Source organism: Solanum verrucosum, unplaced genomic scaffold, assembly GCF_900185275.1.
Source record: "Solanum verrucosum unplaced genomic scaffold, falcon-dt-bn FXZP01000186.1, whole genome shotgun sequence".
In the NCBI taxonomy this organism is placed as follows: domain Eukaryota; kingdom Viridiplantae; phylum Streptophyta; class Magnoliopsida; order Solanales; family Solanaceae; genus Solanum; species Solanum verrucosum.
The window spans coordinates 382,782-397,281 of NW_026020262.1; the positions used below are offsets into that span (position 1 = coordinate 382,782).

At 39.3% G+C, this 14,500-nt stretch overlaps 1 protein-coding gene across 1 annotated transcript; it reads left to right on the top strand.

The window, feature by feature from the left end:
• Window positions 1–677: 677 nt before the first annotated feature.
• On the top strand, window positions 678–2,287 carry LOC125833495 (uncharacterized). Its single transcript, XM_049512656.1, has 3 exons — window positions 678–1,314; window positions 1,438–1,750; window positions 1,834–2,287. The coding sequence occupies exons 1-3, from the start codon at window positions 678–680 to the stop codon at window positions 2,285–2,287; spliced, it is 1,404 nt and encodes a 467-aa protein (XP_049368613.1).
• Window positions 2,288–14,500: the final 12,213 nt, after the last annotated feature.

Genomic DNA, 14,500 nt, shown 5'->3' on the forward strand with positions numbered 1-14,500 from the left:
ATATGTAGCAGATGCAGTCAAGATGTTGTGTCCCCTGTGATATCAATCTGCCATTTATAATTTGATGGCATTCAAAATTTTATTTCAGGAAAATAAGATACCTCACATTTCAAATAATATCTAGAATTGGGTGCTTATTTTAAATAATATATATACTTTTGAAAAGGTAACATAACATCTAATAAATAAAATCTTTAAAAGATGATAAAAGATAAGACTCTAATTGTTAAAAACCACTCAATAGACAAGTCACTAGATTTATTCTATTATTGTTCATTAGATCTAGGATCAATACTACCTTGGGATACTTTTATATGTGTTGTTGTTTGGTTAATAGTTTAAAGTGATCTAAAATGATCTCATCAGGACATTTTCTACCATTTTTGTGAATGGCTTTTACCTTATTATCTATAATCATTCTTCTTCTGTGTAGTAAAGAAATACCTGCAATGTACTATAGAATAAATTGAGGAATTAAACTATCAAGTAAAATATAGGTTATGTAACTAAATTTCAATTACGTAATGACCTAAATTAGATCATTTACAATCGTGATTTTGTTAGAAACAAAAAGGTAAAGAATATCTTGAAACTTTGAAAGGTAAAGTTCTCTTGATACTGCTTGTACTAATGAATTGTTTTCTTTAATGTTTTGCTCATGTAACATAGGATATTTAATGGATGTTGGAGATAAAAGTTGGATGGATCTCCGAAGATCCACCGATGAGTATACCCATGGAGTTAATGATTTCCTAGATAAGGCATTTGAACGAGCTTCCCAAGAAGATGAAATATTATGTCCTTGTAAGAAGTGCTTTAACTGTTATTGGCATTGTCGAAATGTGGTGGAGGATCACTTGATTTGTCATGGATTGGTTCATGGATACACCAAATGGGTTTTCCATGGAGAAGGGTTTTCCTCAAGAAATATTCCACATCCAACCAATGATAATGAAAATTTCGACAGGCAAGACGGTATTGATAAACTACTTCAAGATACTTTTAGAAATGTCACAGATGACTTGAGGCATGAAGGAGTAAGAAAGGGACTATCTGAAGATGCAAAGAGATTCTTTAAGTTAGTGGAAGAAGGGAAGCAAGAGTTATATCCGGGGTGTAAGAACGTTTCTAAGTTGAATTTCACCATTCGGTTATACTTGTTTAAATGTATTCACAAGTTGAGTAATGTAGCCTTTTCAGATTTGTTAGACTTGATAAAAGAGGCATTTCCCTTTGCTCAGATACATGAGTCTTTCTACAAGGAAAAAAAGGTGATAAAAGATTTAGGTCTTCATTATGAAAAAATTCATGCAAGTACTAACGATTGCATGTTATTATGGAATGACACTGCAAAGTTAGACAAGTGCTCAGTGTGTGAATCTTCTAGATGAAAGAATGTTCGTGATGACTTGACTAATAAGGTCACTAAAATTGCAGCAAAGGTTTTAAGGTACTTTTCTTTAAAGCCTAGGCTTCAGAGGATATGCATGTGTTCTGAAACATCTATTGCTATGAGATGGCATGATACTGAACGACCCAAAGATGGAAATTTAAGACATCCTGCTGATGGGGAAGCTTGGAAGGATTTTGATTCATTGCACCCTGACTTTGCTAGTGATGCTCATAATGTTAGATTGGGTCTTTCAAGTGATGGTTTTAATCCATTTCGAACTATGAGCATTTCTCATAGCACATGGCCAGTTATGTTGATGAATTATAGCTTATCACTATGGATTTGCATGAAACCGGAGTATATAATGTTGTCAAAGATTATTCCAAGTTCATCATCTCCTGGAAATGATATTGATGTATAATTACAACCACTGATTGCAGAGTTGAAGGAACTATGGGAAGTGGAGTGGAAACATATGATATTGTAACTAATCAAGCATTTATGATGCGTGCAGCTTTATTGTGGACAATTAGTGATTTTCCAGCATTGGCAATGCTTTCCAGATGGAGTACCAAAGGGAAATGGGCACGCCCCACTTGTAATCATAATAGTTATTCCCAATATCTCAAACATAGTCATAAGATGTGTTATTTGGGTCATCGAGCATTTTTTCCTCATGATCATCCATATAGAAGAGATAAAAAATCCTTTAATGGTAAAGAGGAGCATAAAGTTGCACCTACTCCCTTATCAGGCGTACAAGTTCTTGAAGAACTTCGTGAATTCAATAATGTTTTTGGAAAGGGCCAAAAGAAAAGAAAACGAAAGAATGATAGTCCATGGAAAAAAAATCCATATTTTTTGAGTTGCCGTATTGGGCAACAAACAAATTGAGGCATAATCTTGATGTGATACACATAGAGAAAAATATTTGTGACAGTTTGCTTGGGACTTTATTGGATATACTTGGAAAGTCCAAAGATCATATAAATTCTCGCTATGACTTACATGAGATGGGGATACGCAAAGAGCTTCAACCGGTAAAAGATTGTGATATTGGAAATATCCATTTGGCTAAAGCTTATTTCTCTATGAAACTAGAGGAGAAAAGGTTATTTTGCTCTGTTTTAAAAGATGCCAAATTACCAAAAGGATTTGCCTCTAATATATCAAGTCGTGTGCAAATTGAAGATATGAAAGTATCAGGATACAAAAGCCATGATGCTCATTTCATATTACATTACTTGATCCAGGTTGCTGTCAGAAAAGTGTTGCCCAAGAATGTGTCTTCGGTCTTAATAAGGTTGGGGAATTATTTTAGAGCCATATGTTAGTAAGGCTATAAGAAGAAGCGATCTTGATAAGCTGAAGGCTGAAATCATAGATATAGAATGTGACCTTGAAAAGATTTTTCCTCCATCCTTTTTTGATATAATGACACATTTGCCTATCCATTTAGTGGATGAAATTAAGCTTGGAGGCCCGACTCATTTGTGTTGGATGTATTCTACTGAAATAACTATGTGTGACTTCAAGGGGCTTGATCGTAATCGAAAAAATGCAAAAGGGGCAATAGTAGAGGGTTGAAATGACCCAAAAAGTTCTTAAAAATGTGCTTCGGAAGTTACCGGAAACTTGATTAGCTATATAAAAAAAAATCCGTTTTGTTTTTCGGAAATCCGACTTCATATTCTTGTTTCGGGGGTCAAATTGAGTGGGAAATGGGTCTAACCCAAATTTTAGAGCAACCGTATCAAAATCCGAAATTTCCAAGTGAAGCCTTTTTCGAGGGTCTACTTTGGAGGGTCATATCTCCTAGCACACAAATTATTGGGTGGCCAATAACATATCCATGGAAAGCCCTTTGAGTTAGCTACCTAACGCACTTCGTTTCACCTCGTTCGGACGAAGAAGTTATGCCCATTTTCGTAAAATCTGTCCGACAGGAAAGGCAATTTCCAGTGAGCGTTTTTACTGTTCACCCGCCTCATTTTTTTTCTAAGTGTTGGACCATTTTTCCAAAGGGCATATGTTATTTCCTATATACCATTAGTTCAATTCCCATCTCTAAAACATTTCCCAAAACACCTCTCCCATACTTAGACACATTTTCTCTCAAGTTCTCTCAAGGACCCTAATCCAAAACCTTCCTCAAGATTGAAGAGACTCTTGCTCCAAGTTCCAAGCTTCCATTGAAGACACTCTCAAGACCTTCATAAAAACTCAAGATATGTGGTGTTGAACTCATGGGTCCTTCCACCCATAGTGCCTAGACTCTATTCTACTCACTAATTCATTATTTAAGTTAAGATTCATAAATTAGTCTTGTTTTTTGTAATAATTTCCTGCACATTGAATTTTAAACATGAAAAGTGATTGTTTTGAGCATGTTGTGACTCTAGAACTTGAACCTAAATTTGGAATGGATGTGGAGATTTTCATGTGGTATTGTGGGTGTTAAAAAGGTGTTGTTGTAGGTTGTTCACTGGTTTGGCTGCATAATTACTACCCTATTTTCCATGCTCTTTGATTCCATTACATGCCTTCAAGGTGTTTGACAAAATGTCCAACTATGGAGAATTGATGAATCGATGCTTTAAAGCTTGAGCTATGAGATGTATGGAAATCCAGAGATGTGTTGATGACAAACTAAGCTTGTGTATATGTTCATTCCATACGTGAGATTGCATTAGAGCCTAATGGGAATTTCCTATATAAAGTGTTGCATGACCATGCCCGGTCCGGGGGAAAAGAACCGGACAACCATGTGAGAGGTTTATATCTCACCACCTAGGATGCTTGGGGTGTGACCAACATCAACCATGTGAGAGGTTTATATCTCACCACCTAGGATGCTTGGGGTGTGACCAACATCAACCATGTGAGGGGTTTATACCTTGCCACCAGGGTGTCCGGGTGTGAACGGCATCCCCCATCCTAAGTTGGGGTTATAATTGGTTGGATCATTCATACACATATGATATCTACTATTAGTATAGATTTACTTAAACATGTTTTGACTTCACTTTGATTATGCATCCTCATATTGTTATTCATAATGCCTATGAAACTATTTCTTGTATTTCGATTGTGTCCTTGTCTATTGTTGTGTTGCACCCCGCATACTTAGTACATTCTAAGTACTAACGCATATTTTGCCTACATTATGTCACCATGTAGGGACCGGAGCTACTCTTGATCCTTCTCTCCATTCACGTGGCTAGTACGGTGCTTATCCGAGTTGTTGGTGAGTCCTCAATGATTCAAGGGCTATGTTATGTTTCCTACTCCTATGGTTTGAGACTTTAGCTTGCAATTGTATTTTGACTATGAGGGGAGCCGGTAGTATGTCATGGCCCCGTCCTATCTATGTATGTAGAGGTGTGCGTTGGACAAGTATTTTGTAAATGAGCTTGACTCTTGTTTTATGATGTCATTTTGAAATGGTTTGCCCTTAGTCCCTATTTCCCGTTAATTAATGTTGAATGTACTTCCGCGACCGATGAAGTGTGATGACAAGTTTGAGAGGCTTGTTTGGGGTTCCTTCGGGTTCCTCATTCGCCATGTCACGTCTAGCCCCTAGGCTTGGGTCGTGACAAGCTTGGTATCAGAGCCAGGTTGTTAAATCCTCGGAGTCCAACACACTGCGTTGAGTAGAGTCCTAATCATGGTTGTGAAGCGCGCCACGACTATGAATGGGAGGCTACAAAACGTTTTAGGAAAGGTTTCCCTTCTTCATGTTCTATGTCGTGCTTAGAGTGCGATAAGGTGATTCCTCCCTAACGCTTGTTCTTTGGATTGCTAGATCATCATGCAAAACATGAGGGGAAGACGGGCCCGATCACCGGAAGAGCCACCCACCAATGGTGAGCTCCGTGATGCACTCACCATGCTTGCACAAGTGGTAGCTAACCAAGTGCAACAAGGACCCCAAGCTCCTCGAACTACCACCCCGGGGGAAAGGGTGAGAGATTTCATGAGGATGAACCCTCCGATCTTCCATGGTTCAAAGGTGGATGAGGACCCGCAAGAGTTCATCGATGAGGTATGCAAAATCTTGACCATTATGGATATTGGTGCTTGTGAGAAGGCGGAATTGGCGGCCTACCAACTCAAGGGGGTTGCTCAAATTTGGTTTGATCAATGGAAGGGTGAGAAAGGTAATGGCTATGCGGTGTTGTGGGAGGAGTTTAAACTTGCTTTCCTTAATAGGTTCTTCCCTCTTGAGCTTAGGGAGGCAAAGTTGGTGGAGTTCATGAACTTGAAGCAAGGAGCTATGAGTATGAGGGAGTATGCCCTCAAATTTGTCCAACTCTCCAAGTATGCACCTCACTTGGTGGCCGACTCTAGGTCGAAGATGAACAAATTTGTGATGGGTGTATCCGACTTGGTTAGTGAGGAGTGTCGGTCCGCTATGCTCATTGGAATGGATTTGTCTCGGTTGATGACTTATGCCGAGCAAATGGAGGAGGAGAAATTGAGGAAGAAAAGGGGGCACGAGGCCAAGAGGACCCAATTGGAGAATAGGTTCCCTAAGGGTGCTAGATTTCATCAAGGCCGAGGAAACCCTCATGTCAACCGGGGATTTGCTATCAATGTTCCTAGACCTCAAGGGGGAGGTGAAGTGGGTTCTATGGATGTATGCCCTAAGTGTGGGAGGAAGCATGGTGGTCCTTGCATGAAGGGTTCGGGTGCTTGCTTTGAATGTGGAGAAGTGGGTCATAAGAGGTTTGAGTGTCCCAAGATCCGCAACAAGGTCCGAAGTGCTAACACTACTCCTTTGGGTAGAGGTGCTTCTCAAAGTGGTGCCCCAAGGGACAATCGATTTTATGCTTTGCATGGTAGACAAGGTGTTAATGAGACCCCGGATGTGGTGACCGGTATGTTGCAAATCTTTGATCTTGATGTTTATACTTTGATTGATCCGGGTGCCACCCTTTCCTTTCTTACCCCTTAGTTGCTAGAAAATTTCACGTCGAGTCGGAATTGTTGCATGAGTCATATGAAGTATCTACTCCCATTGGTGTCTCTATTGTTGCTAGAAAAGTGTATAGAAATTGTCCGGTTTGCATATTGAATAAGTTGTTGCCTTGCGATCTTGTTGAGTTGAATATGGTGGATTTTGATGTTATTCTTGGGATGGATTGGTTGCATGCATATTATGCTTCTATTGATTGTAGGACTCGTAAAGTCAAGTTTCGATTTCCTAATGAACCCGTCCTTGAGTGGGAGAGCCGGGATGTTGTGGTGAAGGGGAAATTCATTTCTTGCATTAAAGCCCATAGGTTGATTTCCAAAGGGTACTTGTACCATATTGTGAGAGTCATTGATGTGGAGTCTAAAGTCCCTCCTATTGAGTCTATTCCGGTTGTTAATGAGTTTCTAGATGTCTTCCCAGAAGACCTTCCCGGTGTCCCTCCCGAAAGGGAGATAGATCTTGGTATAGACCTCCTTCTCGATACTCAACCTATTTCTATCCCCCCTTACCGTATGGCCCCGGCGGAGTTGAAAGAGTTGAAAGAGAAATTAAAAGATTTGTTAGAGAAGGGGTTTATTAGACCTAGTCATTCTCCCTGGGGTGCTCCGGTTTTGTTTGTGAAGAAGAAAGATGGGTCTCTTAGAATGTGTATTGATTATCGACAACTTAATAGGGTCACCGTCAAGAATAGGTATCCTCTTCCAAGGATTGACGATTTATTTGACCAATTGCATGGGGCTAGTCACTTCTCTAAGATTGATCTTCGGTCAGGGTATCATCAAGTGAAGGTGAGGGAGTGTGATATTTTCAAGACGGCCTTTCGTACTAGGTATGGGCACTATGAGTTTGTGGTGATGTCTTTCGGGTTGACTAATGCTCCGGCTCTCTTTATGGATTTGATGAATAGGGTTTTCAAACCCTACCTTGATTCTTTTGTGGTGGTGTTTATAGATGACATCTTGATCTATTCTCGGGGTGAGGAAGAGCACAAGGGTCACTTGAGGGTTGTACTCCAAAGATTGAGGGAAGAGAAGTTGTACGCTAAATATGAAAAGTGTGAGTTTTGGTTGAAGGAAGTTGCTTTCCTAGGCCATGTAGTGTCGGGGGATGGTATTAAGGTGGATCCTAAGAAGACCGATGTTATTAGGAATTGGCCTAGACCTTTGACCCCGTCGGATATAAGGAGTTTCTTGGGTTTAGCGGGTTATTATAGGAGATTTGTGGAAGGGTTTTCTTTTCTTGCTTCTCCTATGACTAAGTTGACTCAAAAGAAGGCTAAATTTGTGTGGTCGGATGAGTGTGAGGAAAGCTTCCAAACTTTGAAAGAAAGGCTTGTGTCCGCTCCTATTTTGTCACTTCCGGATGGGTTAGAAGGTTTTGTTGTTTATTGTGATGCTTCCCGTATTGGTTTGGGTTGTGTGTTGATGCAAAGTGGTAAGGTTATAGCCTATGCTTCTAGGCAACTTAAGGTTCATGAAAAAAATTACCCAACCCATGATCTTGAATTGGCCGCCGTGGTTTTTGCTTTAAAGATTTGGCGTCATTATTTGTATGGGGTGCATGTTGATATCTTCACCGACCATAAGAATCTCCAATATGTGTTCACACAAAAAGATCTTAACTTGAGACAAAGGAGGTGGTTAGCATTCCTTAAGGATTATGATATGAGTGTTCACTATCATCCGGGGAAAGCTAATGTGGTGGCGGATGCATTGAGTAGAGTGTCCATGGGTAGCTTGGCTCATGTGGAGGAAGGTAGTAAAGAGTTGGCTAAGGAGGTCCATCGGTTGGCCAAATTGGGAGTTAGGTTAGAAGGGGTGGATAGTGGAAGAGTAGTTGTTGTTGATGGTTCAAGGTCTTCCTTGGTTGATGAGGTGATAGTCAAGCAAGATCTTGATCCTTCTTTGGTAGAATTAAAGGCTTCGGTGAGTAGTGGTAAGGTGGAGGTTTTCTCCCAAGGGGGAGATAGTGCCCTTAGGTACCAAGGTAGATTATGTGTTCCTTGTGTGGATGGTGTGGGGAAAGAATCCTTGATGAGGCTCATAATTCTTTTTATTCTATTCATCCGGGGACAACAAAGATGTATAGAGACTTGAGGGATGTGTATTGGTGGGGCGGTATGAAGAAGGACATTGCAAAATTTGTTTCGGGTTGCCATAGTTGTCAACAAGTCAAGGCCGAACATCAAAGGCCGGGTGGCCTAACTCAAGACATTGAGATACCTACTTGGAAGTGGGAAGAAATCAACATGAATTTTGTAGTGGGCTTACCCAAGGCTAGAAGAGGCTTTGATTCGGTTTGGGTGGTGGTTGATCGGATGACAAAGTCGGCTCATTTCCTACCGGTTAAAACTACTTACGGGGCTTAAGAGTATGCCAAGTTGTACATTCATGATTTGGTAAGGTTGCATGGGATTCCTTTGTCTATCATCTCGGATCGTGGTGCCCAATTCACTTCTCACTTTTGGAAGTCATTCCAAAGGGGTCTTGGTACAAAGGTAAAGCTTAGCACGGCCTTCCACCCTCAAACGGATGGCCAAGCCGAAAGAACAATTCAAACCTTGGAGGATATGCTTAGAGCTTGTGTATTGGAGTTGAAAGGTAGTTGGGATGATCATCTTTCTTTGATTGAATTTGCATACAACAATAGTTATCATTCTAGTATCGGTATGGCTCCTTTTGAGGCACTTTATGGTAGACGGTGTAGGTCACCGGTTGGGTGGTTTGAAGTTGGAGAGGTGGCCTTGTTGGGTCCGGATCTGGTCATGGATGCTCTTGAGAAGGTAAGGATGATTAGGGAGAGGTTGAAAACAGCCCAAAGTCGTCAAAAGTCTTATGCCGATGTGAGGAGACGGGATCTTGAATTCAAAGTGGGTGATTGGGTTTATTTGAAAGTTTCTCCAATGAAAGGTGTGGTTCGTTTTGGTAAGAAGGGGAAATTAAGTCCTAGGTATGTCGGTCCTTATGAGATAATAAGAAGGGTTGGTAAAGTAGCCTATGAGTTGGGGTTGCCCAAGGAGATGGAATTAGTTCATCCGGTATTCCATGTATCGATGTTGAGGAAATGTGTTGATGATCCTAACGCTATTGTACCTCTTGAGGTTGTGGGTGTTGTAGAAGATAATTTGACGTATGAAGAAGTCCCGGTTCAGATCTTAGATAGACAAGTTAAAAGGTTGAGGAACAAAGAAGTGGCGTCCGTTAAGGTGCTTTGGAGAAATCAACAAGTGGAGAGTGCTACTTGGGAGGCCGAAGCGGACATGCAAAGACGTTATCCTTATCTATTCAACTCCACTCAAGCCTAAGGTATTAAATCAAGTCCTTTGTACTTCATTGAGTCTTACATTTCAGCCCCTGAATCATTAATGTGCATATATGTTTAAATTGATGAGTTATGAATGCTTTACACTAAGTTTTGAAATCTTGAAGTGATGTTTAAATAAAAATTTTGCATTCATCTTGGGGCTGATATGTTCTTACTAAGTCTTGCCTTGTACGTCTCTTCCACATTCGGGGACGAATGTTCCCAAGGGGGAGATATTGAAATAACCCAAAAAGTTGTTAAAAATGTGCTTCGGAAGTTACCGGAAACTTGTTTAGCTATATAAGAAAAAAATTGTTTCATTTTTCGAAAATCCGAATTCATATTCTTGTTTAGGGGGTCAAATTGAGTGGCAAATGGGTCTAACCCAAATTTTAGAGCAACCGTATCAAAATCCGAAATTTCCAAGTGAAGCCTTTTTCGAGGGTCTACTTTGGAGGGTCATATCTCCTAGCACACAAATTATTGGGTGGCCAATAACATATCCATGGAAAGCCCTTTGAGTTAGCTACCTAACGCACTTCGTTTCACCTCATTCGGAGTTCGGACGAAGAAGTTATGCCCATTTTCGTAAAATCTGTCCGGCAGGAAAGGCAATTTCCAGTGAGCTTTTTTACTGTTCACCCGCCTCATTTTTTTTCTAAGTGTTGGACCATTTTTCCAAAGGGCATATGTTATTTCCTATATACCATTAGTTCAATTCTCATCTCTAAAACATTTCCCAAAACACCTCTCCCATACTTAGACACATTTTCTCTCAAGTTCTCTCAAGGACCCTAATCCAAAACCTTCCTCAAGATTGAAGAGACTCTTGCTCCAAGTTCCAAGCTTCCATTGAAGACACTCTCAAGACCTTCATAAAAGCTCAAGGTATGTGGTGTTGAACTCATGAGTCCTTCCACCCATAGTGCCTAGACTCTATTCTACTCACTAATTCATTATTTAAGTTAAGATTCATAAATTAGTCTTGTTTTTTGTAATAATTTCCTGCACATTGAATTTTAAACATGAAAAGTGATTGTTTTGAGCATGTTGTGACTCTAGAACTTGAACCTAAATTTGGAATGGATGTGGAGATTTTCATGTGGTATTGTGGGTGTTAAAAAGGTGTTGTTGTAGGTTGTTCACTGGTTTGGCTGCATAATTACTACCCTATTTTCCATGCTCTTTGATTCCATTACATGCCTTCAAGGTGTTTGACAAAATGTCCAACTATGGAGAATTGATGAATCGATGCTTTAAAGCTTGAGCTATGAGATGTATGGAAATCCAGAGATGTGTTGATGACAAACTAAGCTTGTGTATATGTTCATTCCATACGTGAGATTGCATTAGAGCCTAATGGGAATTTCCTATATAAAGTGTTGCATGACCATGCCCGGTCCGGGGGAAAAGAACCGGACAACCATGTGAGAGGTTTATATCTCACCACCTAGGATGCTTGGGGTGTGACCAACATCAACCATGTGAGAGGTTTATATCTCACCACCTAGGATGCTTGGGGTGTGACCAACATCAACCATGTGAGGGGTTTATACCTTGCCACCAGGGTGTCCGGGTGTGAACGGCATCCCCCATCCTAAGTTGGGGTTATAGATCAGTTGGATCATGCATACACATATGATATCTACTATTAGTATAGATTTACTTAAACATGTTTTGACTTCACTTTGATCATGCATCCTCATATTGTTATTCATAATGCCTATGAAACTATTTCTTGTATTTCGATTGTGTCCTTGTCTATTGTTGTGTTGCACCCCGCATACTTAGTACATTCTAAGTACTAACGCATATTTTGCCTACATGATGTCACCATGTAGGGACCGGAGCTACTCTTGATCCTTCTCTCCATTCACGTGGCTAGTACGGTGCTTATCCGAGTTGTTGGTGAGTCCTCAATGATTCGAGGGCTATGTTATGTTTCCTACTCCTATGTTTTGAGACTTTAGCTTGCAATTGTATTTTGACTATGAAGGGAGCCGGTAGTATGTCATGGCCCCGTCCTATCTATGTATGTAAAGGTGTGCGTTGGACAAGTATTTTGTAAATGAGCTTGACTCTTGTTCTATGATGTCATTTTGAAATGGTTTGCCTTTAGTCCCTATTTCCCGTTAATTAATGTTGAATGTGCTTCCGCGACCGATGAAGTGTGATGACAAGTTTGAGAGGCTTGTTTGGGGTTCCTTCGGGTTCCTCATTCGCCATGTCATGTCTAGGCCCTAGGCTTGGGTCGTGACAGGGGTTTTTCAGCTATAGAGTGTTTGACCTTTATTTCGATATACCTACCTGATATGGTGAAGACAACATTTAGTAGGTATCAAACCGAGAATGATGAGGACAATCAAACAGGGGAAGGTGATGCTTCACCTTTATTTTCTAAGACAGGTCATCCAATCGGAAGTATGAATAAAAGGAAAGGCAAGACTTTTAACATGGAGCATCATTAGTGGTTTGAAGCTCATCGATATGCTTTGTTCAATACTGGAGATAAAAAAGTAGAGACATTAATCAAGTAAGATAAAATAGTCATTTGTTTTTAAATTTAAATTCCATTAATAAGGTTACATTGATTAAATTGCATATCATTCTTGCAGGGAACATAAAATTTAATTGATAATCATACCAAAGGAAATGCATGGGTAAAAGCACAAATCCATAGTAGAGATTTCAGTGATTGGTTAAGGGATAAAGTTAAAAATATTGAAGTGTCCAATCATTTAAGATGGCTAGCTAAAGGGCCTAATTTTGTGGCTAAAAGATATACTGGATATTTCATTAATGGATATAGATTTCATACAAAGACAAGGGATGTCCCTTGCAAGACTTAGAATAGTGGAGTTACTTTGTCAACAACAACAGATAGTTTTGCTAGCGCTAGGGACCAAAATCCTATCGATGGAATGGTTATCTATTATGGAATTATTCAGGATATCATTGAGATTGATTATTGGGGTTGCTTTAGTGTTGTACTTTTTAGATGTGATTGGTTTCATAACGAAGTTGATGAATATGGATTGACTCGAGTATACTTCAATAAAAAATGCAGCACGAATGATCCTTTTGTACTAGCATCTCAAGTGCATCAAGTTTTTTATATGGAAGACCCAATTGAGAAAAATGTATATTATGCAAGACATAAAGTTCCAGTGGATTTGTATGATTTGGAGGAAGAGAATTGTCCTAATATTGAAGAAACATTTTGGAGAGAGACTAACGATGACATTGGTTCATCAAAAGAGTACTCGATGTAGATGTTAGATGGTCGAGAGAAGATCTCCCTGTTGATATCATTGATTTGCCTTCCCTTGCACAACATTCAGAAGATGTAACTATGGAAACATCAAAAGAGGAGGATGACTTTGATGATACTAATTGGGATTGGATGGAGGCTGATGATTGGCAAAGGATCTTCCGAACTTGTTCAATACATTCTCTTCTTCAATTTTTTGTAGTGAGTAATAAATACCTTTTTGAGTTGCATCATATAAAGTATGAATGTCGATTGGACTCTATTTGGATTTATGCTTATTTGCTACTGCTAGTTGCTTGATTTCATCTTATTTATTCTGAAATATTTTCTTGCTAATGTTGGTACTATAGATATATTAGTACAGATCCTATTGTTTGTTGTTTGTTCTTCTCACTTTCATTGTTTTTGTTATTCACATTTGAAAATTCTGCACTAAGAGGCTTCTTCTGTCTTATTTTTACACAAATTTGGATAGTCATGAGTCAACAAGAGTCTTCAAAAAGAAACAAAAGAGCAAAAAATAAGACATATGCTAAACCTGGATCATTATCATTCTTGGCAAATAAAAACGACGGTTATTGACAACAAATGAAATTTTTCAAGCTATAGAGTCAGAGAAAGCACAATTGCTTAAATTAATTGAACAACAGCCAGCAGCACCACAATCTGAAGCTAGTGGACAATCTGTAGAGGAGCAGCCTCTGGAGCAGCAACCTATAGAGGATCAAGTGCAAATGAACTTTGTCACTCCTCCAACTGGTGAACAACCTGAAGAACAAGGTAACATATAAACTTAGAAACTAACTAAATTCATCTATGAATTCTAATTTCTTATATTTTCTTATAGCAGAAGGTGTTTCCAGTAAAAACAAAAGAGGTCAAACGCAAATGCATAATGTACATGCACGAAAAGAGCGTAAATTGATCTTATTGAATAGGCTAAATCATCTAGTTGGTCCTACTGATGGCGTTGCAGAGTTAAGTAGCTTCCTAGGTACATTGGCAAGAAATGCGACTCTTTGCCCATTTGATATATTTGATTGGAGGAGCATGGATACTAAAAAGGATTTATGGGATTATACTAAGGTTTGGAGTTTTCAATATTTAATTTCTTGTGGAATTATTTTACTTCAATTGGCGAACTGAATGACACCAAATTGTAGGAGAAATACATTATTCTTGAAGCTGCAAAAGATTGGGCTTTGGTAACAATTCGAGAGGCTTGGAGAAGGCATAGAAGTGACTTGAAGATAAATTATTATGATCCATATGACAATGATGAAATTCGAATGGCAAAAAAGCCTGGTCATATTCCAGAATGTCAGTTTAGAGAGCTCCTTAAATATTGGAAGTCTGAGAAACTCAAGGTAAAATGTAGTTCAGAAATTGAAACATCCAGCTTATTCTTCTCCTGATCTCTTTTGTGATATAGGTGTTGCTGCAACTTTATATTTCTTTAACTTTCTCTTCTGCTATTCTCTTCTCTGTTGCAATATTGTTGTAGCTTGTTACTTCTTCCAATGTGGTAGTCACAACTAAAACGGAGGATTTTGCT